Source organism: Lontra canadensis, unplaced genomic scaffold (genome assembly GCF_010015895.1).
Source record: "Lontra canadensis isolate GAN:19392208 unplaced genomic scaffold, GSC_riverotter_1.0 scaffold27, whole genome shotgun sequence".
In the NCBI taxonomy this organism is placed as follows: domain Eukaryota; kingdom Metazoa; phylum Chordata; class Mammalia; order Carnivora; family Mustelidae; genus Lontra; species Lontra canadensis.
This window is the reverse complement of record NW_022631021.1, coordinates 3,818,986-3,832,868: the sequence shown is the minus strand read 5'-3', so window position 1 is coordinate 3,832,868 and position 13,883 is coordinate 3,818,986. Positions and strand designations below refer to the sequence as shown.

The window sequence follows — 13,883 nt, the reverse complement described above, 5'->3', positions numbered from 1 at the left end:
TCTATAAGCAAAACCTGCTTTAAAAACATTGGCGTACATATGGTTACTTCTGGTCTGTTTTGTTTCTTATGATAATAAAAATATTAAAAAAAAATAAAGAAGAACCTTTCTTAACCAATTGCAAAAAATCCTATCATTGTAGTAAGATAGTAAAAAGAAAGAGATATCATCAGGTGACCCCAAATGAAAACAAACTTGTTCAGTGCTATAAATCATAGGAGTGAAATTAGATAATTACTGTTACTCTTCTGTAGCTTCGATTAATCAAAATAAGCACATGCTGACACCAAGACGCCTTGTGGTGAGAAACCATTCACTCTCCAATTGCAATTAGTGTAATAGTGCTGAATAGGCAGGTTAGGAAAAAAAAATCATAGGCCAATTAACTTATTCTAATTTTTCTACTTCTAGCTAGCCCTTTTGCAGAATGTTGGTCTTAAGGAATTGATAAAGCAGCATGCTAATTAGTTTTTGCTGAACCTGAAGTTTCGAAGTGAAGGAAGCCTCAGCAAACATTCAGCGAGGGCCTGCCTATGTAGAGAACTTGCCACAATGAGCAAGGACTTTCTCAAGGGACTGTCACTCAGCACTCACTGCTCATCAGTTTGTGAGTTCTCTGCGTGTGTCTCATTGTCCCAAACAGATTATAAATTCAAGGGCAAGAGACACATGAGCCGTCTCTATATCCTGCATGGTTATGGTATTCATTTGTAAAGGGAATTCATGAAAAGCAGAAAACCTATAAATGAAAGAAATGTTACAGAACATTTAGGCATACTAAACTATGCAAATATCCTAAAAGAAGAGGCAAGGTGCAGATTTTCTGAAAATCAAGCAACCTCTTAGTATCAGAACACCTATCTTTGGTCCACGCAAGGGTGGCTATAAGGGCAGAAATGTAACTCCCAGGTAAAAAAAGTAAAAAGTTCTGAAAGTTCTCCAAGAACACACCCAGTCCTGACCTGACTCTCAACCTCTTGGTAGCACAAAAGCCATTTGTCTCTGTGTGCTTGGACTGTTATAACAAAATATGTAGGCTGGGTGGCTTGAGCAACAAATGTTTCTGTCTCACAGTTCTGGAAGCTACAAGTCCAAGATCAAGGTGAAGACTGATTTTATTCCCCAATGAGGGCCTTGTTCCTGGCTTGCAGACAACTGCCTTCTGGGTGTGTCCCCACAATGGGGTTGGGGTGTGGGGGGGGGGGGGGTCCTGTGAGCAGCTCTCTCTTCCTTTTCTTATAAGGACACTAATCCCCATCACAGAGCCCTACCTTCATGACTTAATCTAAACCGAATTACTTTCCAAGGGCCTATCTCCAAATACCATCACATTGGGGCTTGGGGCTTTGACATCTGATTTTGGAGGGAAGCAGACATTCAGTCCTAACTCTTGTCACAGGTGTTCACCACAACCTGCAAGACCAATTTCACCAACAAAAAAAGATAAGATTTGTTCTATGATCAACTTAGCTGATGTGTACCAATTTCTTAAGGTCAAGGATATCTTTTTATTGAAATATATTACTTGTTTTAAGGAATTTTGTTTAAATTTTTATAAGTATTTTAAATTTTTATAAGTCAAAAAAGCCCATTGCCTTTGCATATTTTCCTATTATAAAACCAATAGAAAGGGATAATTTTATTTCTGGTAGCAATCTTAATTTTGAATTGTTACTTAGGCTGGGGGAGGGTGCAGGGAATAAATTGTTACTTATATTGTTTGGGGGCAAACTCATACAGCTCCCAAGAGAAAGAAAAGCCTATAAGATAATGAGAAATTGACAAATCAGCAATTCAAATCAAATGAAAACTTGGTTTGATTTCATTCATTTTGGAGACTCTCTTGGTGTTTCCGTTTTGATCTGATTCAGAGCTTTTAGCTTCAATTTCAAACGCTAGCAGGTTCATTTGTGATTTTTTTTTTGGGCGAAACAATAGCAGAATGGTTATCTCGGTTCAGTTCAAGGTACAGCAAACTGTTTTCAATTTTTTCTAGCTTGCATGATTCAGAGGTTTAGTTCTGATCCCTGCTACATACACATGTGGCTACATGTAGACACACCCATATATAAATCCCAAACCCAGTGAGGTTTAATTTGGTTTGGGGTGGGGAACCAAAAAAGAACTCAGTGAGCCTGCTTTCTGTTCCCAAGAGAGGGAAGAGGAGAATGTGCAAGAAGCACTAACACCAACTTGGGCACCTCAGCAGAGAGCGCCCCTATGGCTCTATACCAAGGACAGAATTCCCCAACCCACAATGTGACAGGTGGAGCGGAATGCCTGACCCACCTTTTACTCTGATGGAGATGTGATTTTACAAACACAAAACATGAACACAGAAGGGGTCACTTGGATGTCTCCCTCCTACCAGGCAGGCATTTTAGCACTTGACAGCAACCAGCCTACCCTTAAGTGTCTGAAGTCATGACAAGAGAGCAGACATCCTCATCATGACATCTCACCTAGCAACTAGGGTGCATTGGACCATCGCTAGGCTGAACTGGGGGGAAATAAGGGATGTCCTCTGTTCCTCACTCTTGTCCTATATTTCTCTGCTCTCCTCCCCAACAAGGGAGCACCGGCTTCCTATCCCAGGCCTATATGTTCTCAACCTGTGGCCCCAACACCTGATAAAAAACCTGCCCCTGGTCCTTCTTCGGAAATAAAGTGTAAATCAGTCTTTTGGAATGAGACGATTTCAAACTACTCCCTTCCCTAAGCCCTACTGAAAAATCCCCTGGGATAAATGAACATTGCAGGGGCACCTGGCTGGCTCAGTTGGTGGAGCATATGCCTCTTGATCTCAGGGTTGTGAGTTTGAGCCCCATGTGGGGTGCAGAGATTACTTGAAAAAAAAAACTTTTAAAAAAATGAACATTGCATATAAATATGGTTGATGAATTACTTTTCAGAGGGAGATTTGCATTTTAACAGGTATGAAAAACTTGAAAGGATAAATTATTGCTGGACAAGTTTTAGGAATCAACCAACCAAAAAGGGAAGACCTTAGGAGGCACTGAATTTTCTTGGTGCTCCTGAGGTAGATTCGTCTATCAGTATACTCCTAACCCCCCCAGACAAAAAGGCCAGCCCCAGATGCTGGCTGCCAAAACCATCTCAATCACTGTTTCCAAAGGTAGAAAGCATCCATGTCCCTTAACACCTTGTTCTGATCTCCCCATGCCTACCCTACTCCTAGTACAATGTCCCCTTTCTCTGCACACCCCCACTCAGTATCCCCTAAGCAACTTAGTAAAATTCTGTTGTATTCTCATCACTCCCTCCCTAGATGCAAGCATAATCCTGAAGGTATTGACGTGTCTTCAACTCCAAATAAAATCGGTCCCATTGGAAGAAATATTCATGTTCTCTAATTCTCTTCCAATACTTAGTGTATTAAGAGAATAGTTAATGTGCCACAGTGAAAATTGAGAAGAAATGTGAAATGAAGTTAGATTGAAGAAGGACGCATGTAATGGCCACGAAGTAATGGTCAGTAAGCTTGTGTTTGAGGTCTTTTCTGTTCTAGGAAGAGGCAAATATCCAAAAAGATGCCTTGCTTTTGTGTATTTATTTCCACATTCTGATTTAAATGTGGAACGATCTCTAGATCTTAATTTCATTTCCTTAATATGTATTATGCTAGTAGAATTTTCCAAATTACAAAGAATTATAACTGCAACCCTTCTGACTGATGACTTTCTTTAAAATTTATGACTCAGTTTACGTCACAGATCCTTTCCCTCCAGGGATCATGCAAGGAGGCATGCTGCCCTGCTAGCCCTGTGTTACTTTAAGTACACACACACACCCACACACACACACACACAAACACAGGAGCAAAAGTAGCTAGAAATTGATTATGTTGATATTCTGAATAAAGGCAGTAGTTCCAATTTTGTATGTCTAATTAGCCACAGCTCTTCAAGAATTGGTGCAAATGTCATGGGGTTTATAATGTTGGCATTTCATCTTCACAAAAATGCCATTTGATGGCATAAAACCAGAAAAAACTAATGGTCACAGCAGACAGCTTGTAGATTAGACAAAGGTCACAGTGTTTTAATGAACAGTGCTATTAATTAATGAGAAAACAATTAGAACATGTGTTGTTAGGCATTGAAAATTTGTACCAAAAAAAAAAAAAAAATCATTCTGTACCCAAAACCACTTTGAATAACTCAAAAATAAAGTAGCTGCAAGAACAGAATTTAAATCTTGAATTGTACAGCAAAGTCATCTATATTAACGAAATAGCATCACAGGTCTCTGATGGGAAATATAAAGATTCTTCCTCAATATCTAGAAAAGAGAGTTAGTACCAGGTTAGTGTTCTCAATAACTATTCTAGATAGAACCCAGGACTCGTTTTACCACTGCCTGTTGGGTTTCTTAATCTCTATATGCATTTTCTTAGTCTTTAAGAAGAATAAGAAAGGCGTTCTGTGTTTTACCAAAATCTTGTGAATACAAATGTGGAAACACTATAACTTCTTCAAAACAGTTGATTAAAAAAAAATCATAAACATTGCCTTTTGTTCTATAGAGAGCTGTCAAATCCAAGCTTTTAGAAGCTTCAATAAAGAAGGAAAGAACCATTGTTGATAACACCAGCCTTACATTACAGCTTTCCTCCAAGTAGGTCAAGTACTCCAATAATTATTCACTAATCTCTTCAGCAACCATTTGAGTAAATAATGGACATTTTATTTCAATTAAAAACAAGCAGAGAACATGAACTGATTTATCCTGAGGTACAGCAGCAAAGGCACTAGAACCTGTTACACGGCTGGTCCAACTGAAATCAGAAGATCCATCCCTAACCTAAATAATTTCAACTGAGCATAGCAGATGGTTGTATTTTTAAGTAATTTGAAAATAAAATAAGGAGACTCCATCCAAAGTATCATTTAGTGAGTACCATTAAGCCAAAACACAGTATGATCTTATCTAGTATCTCAATTTGAAGAGGAACACACTTCCTCTTCTGAGTTTACCCATTGGCTAGATGATGGGTGATGGCTTTTATTTTTCATTGAAAATTTTTCTAAAATAATTGTTGATTCACGTTCAGTTGTAAGAAATAATACAAAGATATCCTACATACACTTTATGCAGTTTCCCTAAATGATAAAATTTTGGAAAACTCTAATATCACAAAAAGGATAATAATATTGATAGAATCTGTAGATCTTATTCAGATTTTCCCAGTTTTCCTTGGAGTATTTGTATGTGGTTAGGTATGTATTTGTATGTGGGTATTCAGTTCTATAATTTTATCCCATGTAGAGAGTCATGTCAAGACAACAGTCAAGGCACCAAATAGCTCCATCACCACAAGGACCTGTCAAGTTGCCTTTGAATAACTATACTCACATCCTCCTTTCCACCTCTCTCCCCACCCCTGACTTCTTGCAACCAGTAATCTGCTCTGCATTCCTAAAATTCTTTCATTTCAAAAATGTAATGTACTCAGTGTAATTCCCTAGAGAGTCATCCAAGTTGCTCTGTGTATCAGTAGTTCATTTATCTTTACTATTGAGTAGTAGTCCCTGGTGTGGCTGTACCACAGCTTGTTTGACCATTCACACAGTGAGGACATCTGGACTGTTTCCAGGTTTGGGTCATTATGAATAAATCTACTGTGAATATTCAGGTACTGGTTTTTGTATAAATCTAAGTTTTTATTTCTTTGGCATGAATGCCCAAGGGTATAATTGTTGAATCTTATAATAACTACATCTTTAGTTATTTAAGAAATTTAATATATATAATATATAAAATTTAATATATAATTTAAGAAATTATCAAACTGTTTTCTTCTATAAATAATTTGTGCTGTACCAGGAATGCATGAGTGATCCAGTTTCTCTGCATTCTCCCCGACATTTTGTGTGGACATGATTTTTTTATTTTTGCCATGCTGATAGGTGTGTAGTGTTATCTCATGTGGTTTTAATTTGCATTTCTCTTATGGCCAGTAATGTTGAATATATTTTCACATGCTTATTTGCCATCCCTACATCATCTCTAGTGAAATATCTGTTCATTTCTTGTGCCCATTTTCTAATTGAATTATCTGGGTTTTTTACTGTTAAGTTTTGAGAGTTTTTATATATTTTAGATACTAGATCTTTGTCAGATATGTGTTTTGCAAATATTTTCTCCCAGTCTATAGTTTTTCTTTTCAACCTCTTTTTTGATGAAGCCCAGTTTATCATTTTTTTCCTTTATTTCTTATGCTTTTGATATCAACTCTAAAAACTCTTTGCTTAACACAGATTCCAAAATTTTTTTCCTGTGTTTTCTACTAAAAGTTTTATAGCTTTAACATTTAGGGCTAAGGCCTATTTTGAATTGACTCTTATTAAAAGTGTGAGATATACATTAAGGTTCATATTTTTTGCATATCGATGTCCAATTGCCCCAGCATCGTTTCTTGAAAAAGCTATTTCTTCCTCTACTGAATTGCTTTTTACCTTTGTTTTAAAAAACCCATATTTTTGTACCTTTATCCAAATCCATATTTGTCTGTGTATATTTCTAAGTTCTCTGTTCTGTTTCATTTTTCTGTATGTGTCTCCACCAATACCACAGAGTCTTGTTACTGAAACTATATTGTAGGCCTTAATATCAGATAAATTAATGACTCCCACTTCATTCTCCTTTTTCAGGATATTTTTAAGCTATTCTAGGGCCTGTGACTTTCCATATAAATTTTATAGTAAGTTTGTTTGTGTCTACAAAAAAAAAGTTTGCAGAGGGGTGCCTGGGTGGCTAAGTTGGTTAAGTGTCCAGCTCTTGGTTTCGGCTCAGGTCATGATCTCAGGGTCCTGAGATAGAGCCCACATGAGGCTCTGCACTCAGCAGAGAGTTTACTTCAGATACTCTCTCCTTGTCCCTCCCCCTCTGTATCTCCTTGCACTTGCATGCACAAATGCTCTCTTTCTCTAAAATCAAGCAAGCAAGCAAGCAAGCTTGCCTGGATTTTGATAAAATTTTTGTTAATCTGTAGATCAGCTTATGCAGAGTTGACATCCTTATTATGTTGAGCCTTCCAATTCATGAACATGGTATGTCTATTTATTTAGGTCTTTTCTGGTTTCTGTCATCAAAATTTTATAATTTGCAGCATGCATATCTTCTACATGTTTTGTTAAGTGCATACCTAAACATTTTATATTCTTTGGAATGGTTATAAATAATATTGTGCTTTTAATTTTGGTTTTGACCTCCTCATTGTTAGTATACAGAAATGTGATTGATTTTTGTATGTTGATCTTTAATCTTGCAACCTTACTGAACTCACTTACTAGTTCTAAGCATTTTTTTTTTTTTTTGAAGATGCCTTGCAGTTTTCTCTGGAGACAATCATGTCATCTGCAAATAGAGACTGTTTTATGTCTACCTTTTCAGTGTGTATGCCTTTTATTTCTTTTATTTCTTTTACTTACCTTACCAAAGTGACTGTATTATTTAACTATGTTGAATAAGAGAGATGAAACTAACATCTTGCCTTGTTCTTGATTTTAGGGGAAAGCATTCAATCTTCCACCATTAACTATGACATTAGCTGTAGATTTTCTCTAGATGCTCTTTATCAAATTGGGATAATAAATCTCTAATCCTAACTTGTGGAGAGTTTTACCACGAATGGGAAAACTGGATATTCACATGCAGAAGAATGAAACTGGACCCTTTTCTCACACCATATATAAAAATCAACTCAAAATTAATGAAAGATTAAATGTAAGCCCCAAGACTGTAAAACTGCTAGAAGAAAATGTAGAAAAAGAGCTTCTTTACATTGGTCTGTGCAATGACTTTTTGTATACTACCCTCAAATCATAGACAACAAAAGCAAAAATAGACAGGTAGAATTGCATCAAACTAAAAAGCTTTTGTATAGCAAAGGAAACTATCAACAGAGTGAAGAGAGAGCCTCCAGAATGGGAGGAAACATTTGCACATGAAACATCTGATAAGGAGTTAATATCCAAATATATAAGGAACTTCCATAACTGAAGAGCAAACAAAATTTTTTAATTTAAAAAAATTTAAAAATTGGGGCACCTGGGTGGCTCAGTAGATTAAGCCTCTGCCTTCAGCTCAGGTCATGATCTCAGGGTCCTGGGATCAAGCCCCACGTTGGGCTCTCTGCTTAGCAGGGAGCCTGCTTCCCCCCCTCTCTCTGCCTGCCTCTCTGCCTACTTGTGATCTCTCTCTGTCAAATAAATAAATAAAATCTTTAAGAAAAAAAAAATTTAAATAACCTGATCTTAAAAATGGGCAAAGGACCTGAATAGATATTTCTCAAAAGAAAACATGAAAATGGCCAACAGGTATCTAAAAAGGCATTCAACATCACTAATCATCTGGGAAATGCTGATAATTAAAACCACAATGATGATGAGTGCTATGAAGTGTGTAAGCCTGAAATTTCACAGTCCTGTACCCATGGGGCAAATAACATATCATGTGTTAGAAATAAATAAATAAATCCACAATGAGCTATTACTCAGCACATGTAAGAATGGCTATTACCAAATAGACAAATGATAACAAACATTGGCAAAGATGTGGAGAAAACGGAACCCTATACCTTGTTGGTGGGAATGTAAATTGGTGCAGCCGCTATGGAAAATATCATGGCGGTTCCTCCAAAAAATAGTATGGAGGTTCCTCCAAAAATTAAAAATATAACTATGATCCAGCAATCCCACTTCTGGGCATGTATTTGGAGGAAATGAAGTCAGAATCTTGAAGAGATAACTGCACTCCCATATTTGTTGCAGAATTAGTCACAATAGCCTCAATATGGAAACAACCTAAGTGTCCCTCAGTGCACAGATGGATAAAGAAAATATGGAGTATACATTACAATGGAATATTATCCAGCCTTTAAAAAAAAGAAACCCTACCACCTGCAATAACGTGGATGAACTTGGAGGCTATCATGCTGAGTGAAGTAAATCAGACACGGAAAGACCGTACTGCATCATCTCACTTAGATGTGGAATCTAAGAAAGTCAAACTCAAAAGCAGAGAGTAGAATGGTAATTGCCAGGTACTGGAGGGATAGGGGGAAAGGAGAGGTTTTGGTCAAAGGATACAAAGTTTTAGTCATGCAAGATGAGTAAGTTCTGGAGATTTAATACACGGCATTACATCTATTCCCCACCTGTCAGATTCAGGATGCTCTCCCTTCTCGGAGTCAATAACATTTTGTTCCTTATAACTGAAATAAAGTGGATATTTTAGGAACCAATAGACAGAATTTGGTCAAAGTGGTTTTCATACTTTTGTTCCCTATCACATCCCCCACAGCCTGAGCTCCAGGCCTGAAAGAAATGTCCCACAGTCATCTGCTGAGTTCTCATCTCCATTGCTGCTGACCCAAGGATTAGAAATTTTATCCCTTAGGTGAACCTCGGTGGCTCAGTCAGTTAAGTGTCCAACTCTTGGTTTCGGTTTCGGCTGAGGTCATGGTCTCAGGGTCGTGATCTCAGGGTGGTGAGATCAGTTCGAAGGCAGGCTCTGCACTCAGCAGGGAGTCTATTTGACATTCTCTCCCCTCCCCCTGCTTGCGCGTGCCTGCTCTCTCTCTTTCACACAAATAAATCTTTAAAAAATAATTTTAGCCCTTGTAGAGAACACCAAGTAATGGTCTAATAAGGAGAGACTTCTGACCCTAGTATACTTCGCCCAAGGCAGAAATTGTGACCCTGTGGTAAGATTCAATTACAGCCTCCTCTTATTTTATTTGGAAATGAAGGATATTTCCCCCTAATGAAAAAAAAAAAAAAAAAAACCCAGCTGCAAGCAATATTCCTGAATAATGGGCCCTGAGTAAAGAATTTGTGGGTGTAGTCTATCCTGCCTCAGTGTAACATAGAAACGGTACAGTGGTGGCCTGCCTTACTTCAGAATAATGACCATGCATCTCTTGGTGTCATCCATTCCTATGAAAACGAAAAACCATTGTCTGATGTGCATTGTTGCTCAAGCTCTTGGGTATCCCTTAGAATAAGACCTTTCACCAGTGGTGTGCTGAGTTTCCTGGCACAAGTAGGGGTTAGAGGCAGAGATGAAAAAGTGGACCTGCCATGAAAACTAGACTGGACACAGGCAATCTACATGGGCATCTTGGGTCATGTTTTCTCTGTGTGGAGAGGTGTGCTGGATTGAGTACAGGTGGTCTGGCACTTTGGCCTCAGTTTCCTCATTCATAAAGTAAGGATTAAAAAAAATACCTCGTAAGTATCATGATGGGGATTAAATGAGTCTACACTTTTAAAACACAAGTTTTAAGTTTTAAGTCCCTATAAGTAAGCAGCGATGACAGTGGAGATTTATTTTTCATCATGAGAAATATTTGTGAGTTACTTAGTACAAAATAACAGGATAGAATAATCTCTCTCTCCTGGGCTCTGCAAAAGTGTGACATATTATCACATGTGCAAACTGAAGAGAGAGACATTTGCCTGAAACTTGCAACAAAAATGCCATTTTTCTAAATTTGATAACAGTTTTTATCTTGGGATGCAGGATGGGAGATTAGGATCTTTACTTTCTATGCTTTATATTATTTCTGTGATGTTTAAATGTTTTAATAAAGACCATGTATCCCTTTTATAATTAATTATAATAGAAATCAATTAATGCGCATCATTCTGCATTATAAATGCTAAGTCGACCCTTGTTTAAAGAAAAGAAAGGGAATTATTTTTTAAAGGAAAATAAATTTTGGTAGACTCAGTGACTCTCCATCCAAAGGGACAACAAGGTGACTATGACACGCTTGCTCCAGAGATGCTTTATTCTTACAAATCCCATTTGGTTTCTCATTCTATGACCCATTACTTAACGTACCACGTTAGTTGGTCTTTGCCCAGGGTTCACTCCCAGCTATTCCTAAATAATCTCAGTCATTTCCCCGGAGCAGGTGTTATATTCTGGGTATCTCTCACCAAAAGACAACAGAAGCATTAACAAGCTTCAAATCTGGAGATCAGGGTCTCATTTCAGGCAAAGAATATATGTGTCACACACACAATAATGCCTTTGAAACTTGCTGTCTTATAAGATTTTGACACCATAACAGAAGAACTCAGTATCCTTCCATGTGTTTACTTCTTTTTCTCTGAGAACGACTCTTAAGGACTTAAGGATTATATCACTTCTTGCAGCAGAATAAAAGTCTGTTTTTTGTAAAAGTGTAAAGCTGTGTTTTCAAGGTCCCCTCCTGATTTTCAGATATTTCACATGTTACCGGGTGGCTGACGTCAGTTCCACTCTATATGCCGCACAAGGCAGAGCTGTAATTCAACCTGCACATTTAGTGTTAAAGCTGACTCCTAAACTCGTACAGTGTTGGACTTGAATAGGAATGGCATGCCGTGATGGGAAGTGCAAACAATGTAGGGTCACGTGTGCTCCAGGGCTAGTTCGCCTTGAAGAAGAGGGGCTAACTCGGGGCACTAACAGCTATACTTCAGATGAGGTGCCTGAATGTCCAGAAATGCCCAGGAGCTTCTTGCTGTGGTTTGCTCCGTAACACCTCTCTCTAACATGTCTTATTTCATATTTTAGGAGTTCGTGATGATTGTCGTCTTTGGTTTGGAGTTCATCATTCGAATCTGGTCTGCGGGTTGCTGTTGTCGTTATAGAGGATGGCAAGGAAGACTGAGATTTGCCCGAAAACCTTTCTGTGTTATAGGTGAATATCAAAGTCCTAGATAATGAATCTATGGCACTACATCTTTTTTTCTTCTGTCTTCTCTTTTGCAATATTTAACCAATATTCAAAGATAACATTCCTGGAATATTTACTATGGGCCAGGCACTTCTGTGTTTTAAAAGTGTCGACTCATTTAATCCCCACCATAATCCAATGAGGTCAGTTATTTTTTTTTATCCCCATTTTACAAATGAGGAAACTGAGGCAAGGAGCAGTGAAATAAGTTTCTGAAAGTCATACATGTAGAAAGTGATGGAGCTGGCAGTTTGGGCCAGACGGTCTGGTTCTAGAATATCCACTTGTATCAAATTAAGTTACACAGAAGTGTATGGTTCAGCAGTGTCCTGAATTAGGTAAGCATTGATTTCAATAAGTATAAAAGCCCCTTTTGGCTCAACAATATGAGCAATACTCCTTTTAAGCTCTCAGTCACCTGGAGCAGACAGCAGTGTATTAGCCCTGATAAAGCGTGTCAGTCATCATGCCTCAAGAATGATTACAAGTGTGGTTCACTTTATGCCTGGGTACCTGGAGGCAGCCCCCGAGTGAACGCCACTTCTTTGTGGCTTTCTGGCTGTTGCAGCTTCAGGGGGATTCCGTCACCTGGGGACCAGCCTGAAGTTATCCTTTTTCATGATGATGCCGTACAGAGTTCTGGGCTGGAGACCTGGCATCTCCCAGTAATATATTTAAAAGTCTACCATAAAACTGAAAACCAATCTCAGTTTTCAAAATTAATTCATTATTTTTTAAAGTTAATTGCCTACTTCATAGCTCTTTATCCCTAAATGTTTCAGTGTGGATTTCCTAAGAATAAGGCTGTTCTTTTACATGACCTTCCACACATTGAACATTCATGCGATACTTCACCTAATCTGCTGATTGTGTTCCTGTTTTATCAGTTGACCTAATAATGTCCTTCACAGCATGCTTGTCTCTCCAGTGCTGGTCAGGTCGAGGATGACTTGCTGTGCTGAGCGCTCCTCTCCCTTTAGTGTCCTCCCATCTAGTACAGCTCCTCAGCCTTTCTTTGTCTCGTAGAACATTAACATTTTTGAAGAATATAGCCTATTTTTAAAAAATAGAATGTTCTTCCTTGGGGGGTGGGGGTGAGAAAACCCTAGATATAAAAGCTGTTGTTGTTGTATAAAAGTTACATTTGGTTTTCTTCTCTTTTTTTCTTCCCATTTCTTTGGCAGCCATTCAAACCCAAATGCTAAAAGTTCTTGGTGAGGCTGACTTATTTCAACTACTTCCCATCTGAGGAAGTATGTTTTTATTTATGAGCTTGTCTGACTATCTTCATCAACAGCCTGTATTCCATTTCATTTGTGGTGTCAGGAATTGCCAATTAATCTCCTTCGTTTCTTCCTTTCCCCCTGTTCCCTGTGATAACCACAGGGTAGCCTTCAGAGGGAATTGAAGAAAGTGTCTGCTCCTCTCTGGGCACTGTTGAGAAGAATCCTTCCTTCCATCCCTGCTGTGTAGGGTGAAGCACTGTCCTGGGGATGGGAGAAAGGGTGGCCCCCCACACACACTGCCACTGAGTTCATTTCAGTCTAAGCGCATTTTGAAAGGGTCACCATCCAGTCAATCAAACCTTATGGAGGGAGATGTGGCTGTGTGTGAAGCATTGGAGTAACAATGGTGAATCTAGTAAAATTCTAAGTTAAACCTATCTTGAAATACTTATGCAGTCTGTTTGTCTTGCTGCCTGTCCTCAGTCCTTTTCGGAAGCTATTATGTAAGGTGGAGACAAGGTAGTAACTCTCAGACTTGCAGATTCACCCAATCCCAAGGCATATCCATGAAGGCATTTGATTTTTCTCTCTGGAGACCGTTTTCTCTTTTTGAATTCTGTGCTCCAGAGACATCCGGAAGGACTTTTACTTCATGTGAAACTATTGCACAAATACTTTCTCTCCTATAAGGGGCCCAAATAAAACAATTCACAGGGCAGATGGTTGGCCAAGATTCACTCAGCTTCTACAGGATGACGTCGGTTCATGGGTGACTGCAAGAATGTTCCATTCGAGATTTTATTTTTTTTTTTTTAAAGATTTTACTTATTTGACAGAAAGACAGCGAAAGAGGGAACACAAGCAGGGGGAGTGGGAGAGGGAGAAGCAGGCTTCCCGCTGAG

General features: G+C 38.4%; 1 protein-coding gene across 4 annotated transcripts in view; it reads left to right on the top strand.

Moving 5' to 3' along the window:
- KCNQ5 (potassium voltage-gated channel subfamily Q member 5) overlaps positions 1-13,883 on the top strand; it is a 523,469-nt gene that overhangs the window by 379,098 nt on the left and 130,488 nt on the right. For all 4 annotated transcript variants that reach the window (XM_032864363.1, XM_032864365.1, XM_032864364.1 and 1 more), the window contains exon 3: positions 11,593-11,719. In XM_032864363.1, the coding sequence (XP_032720254.1) occupies positions 11,593-11,719 (127 nt within the window). The remainder of the gene's footprint in view (positions 1-11,592; positions 11,720-13,883) is intronic.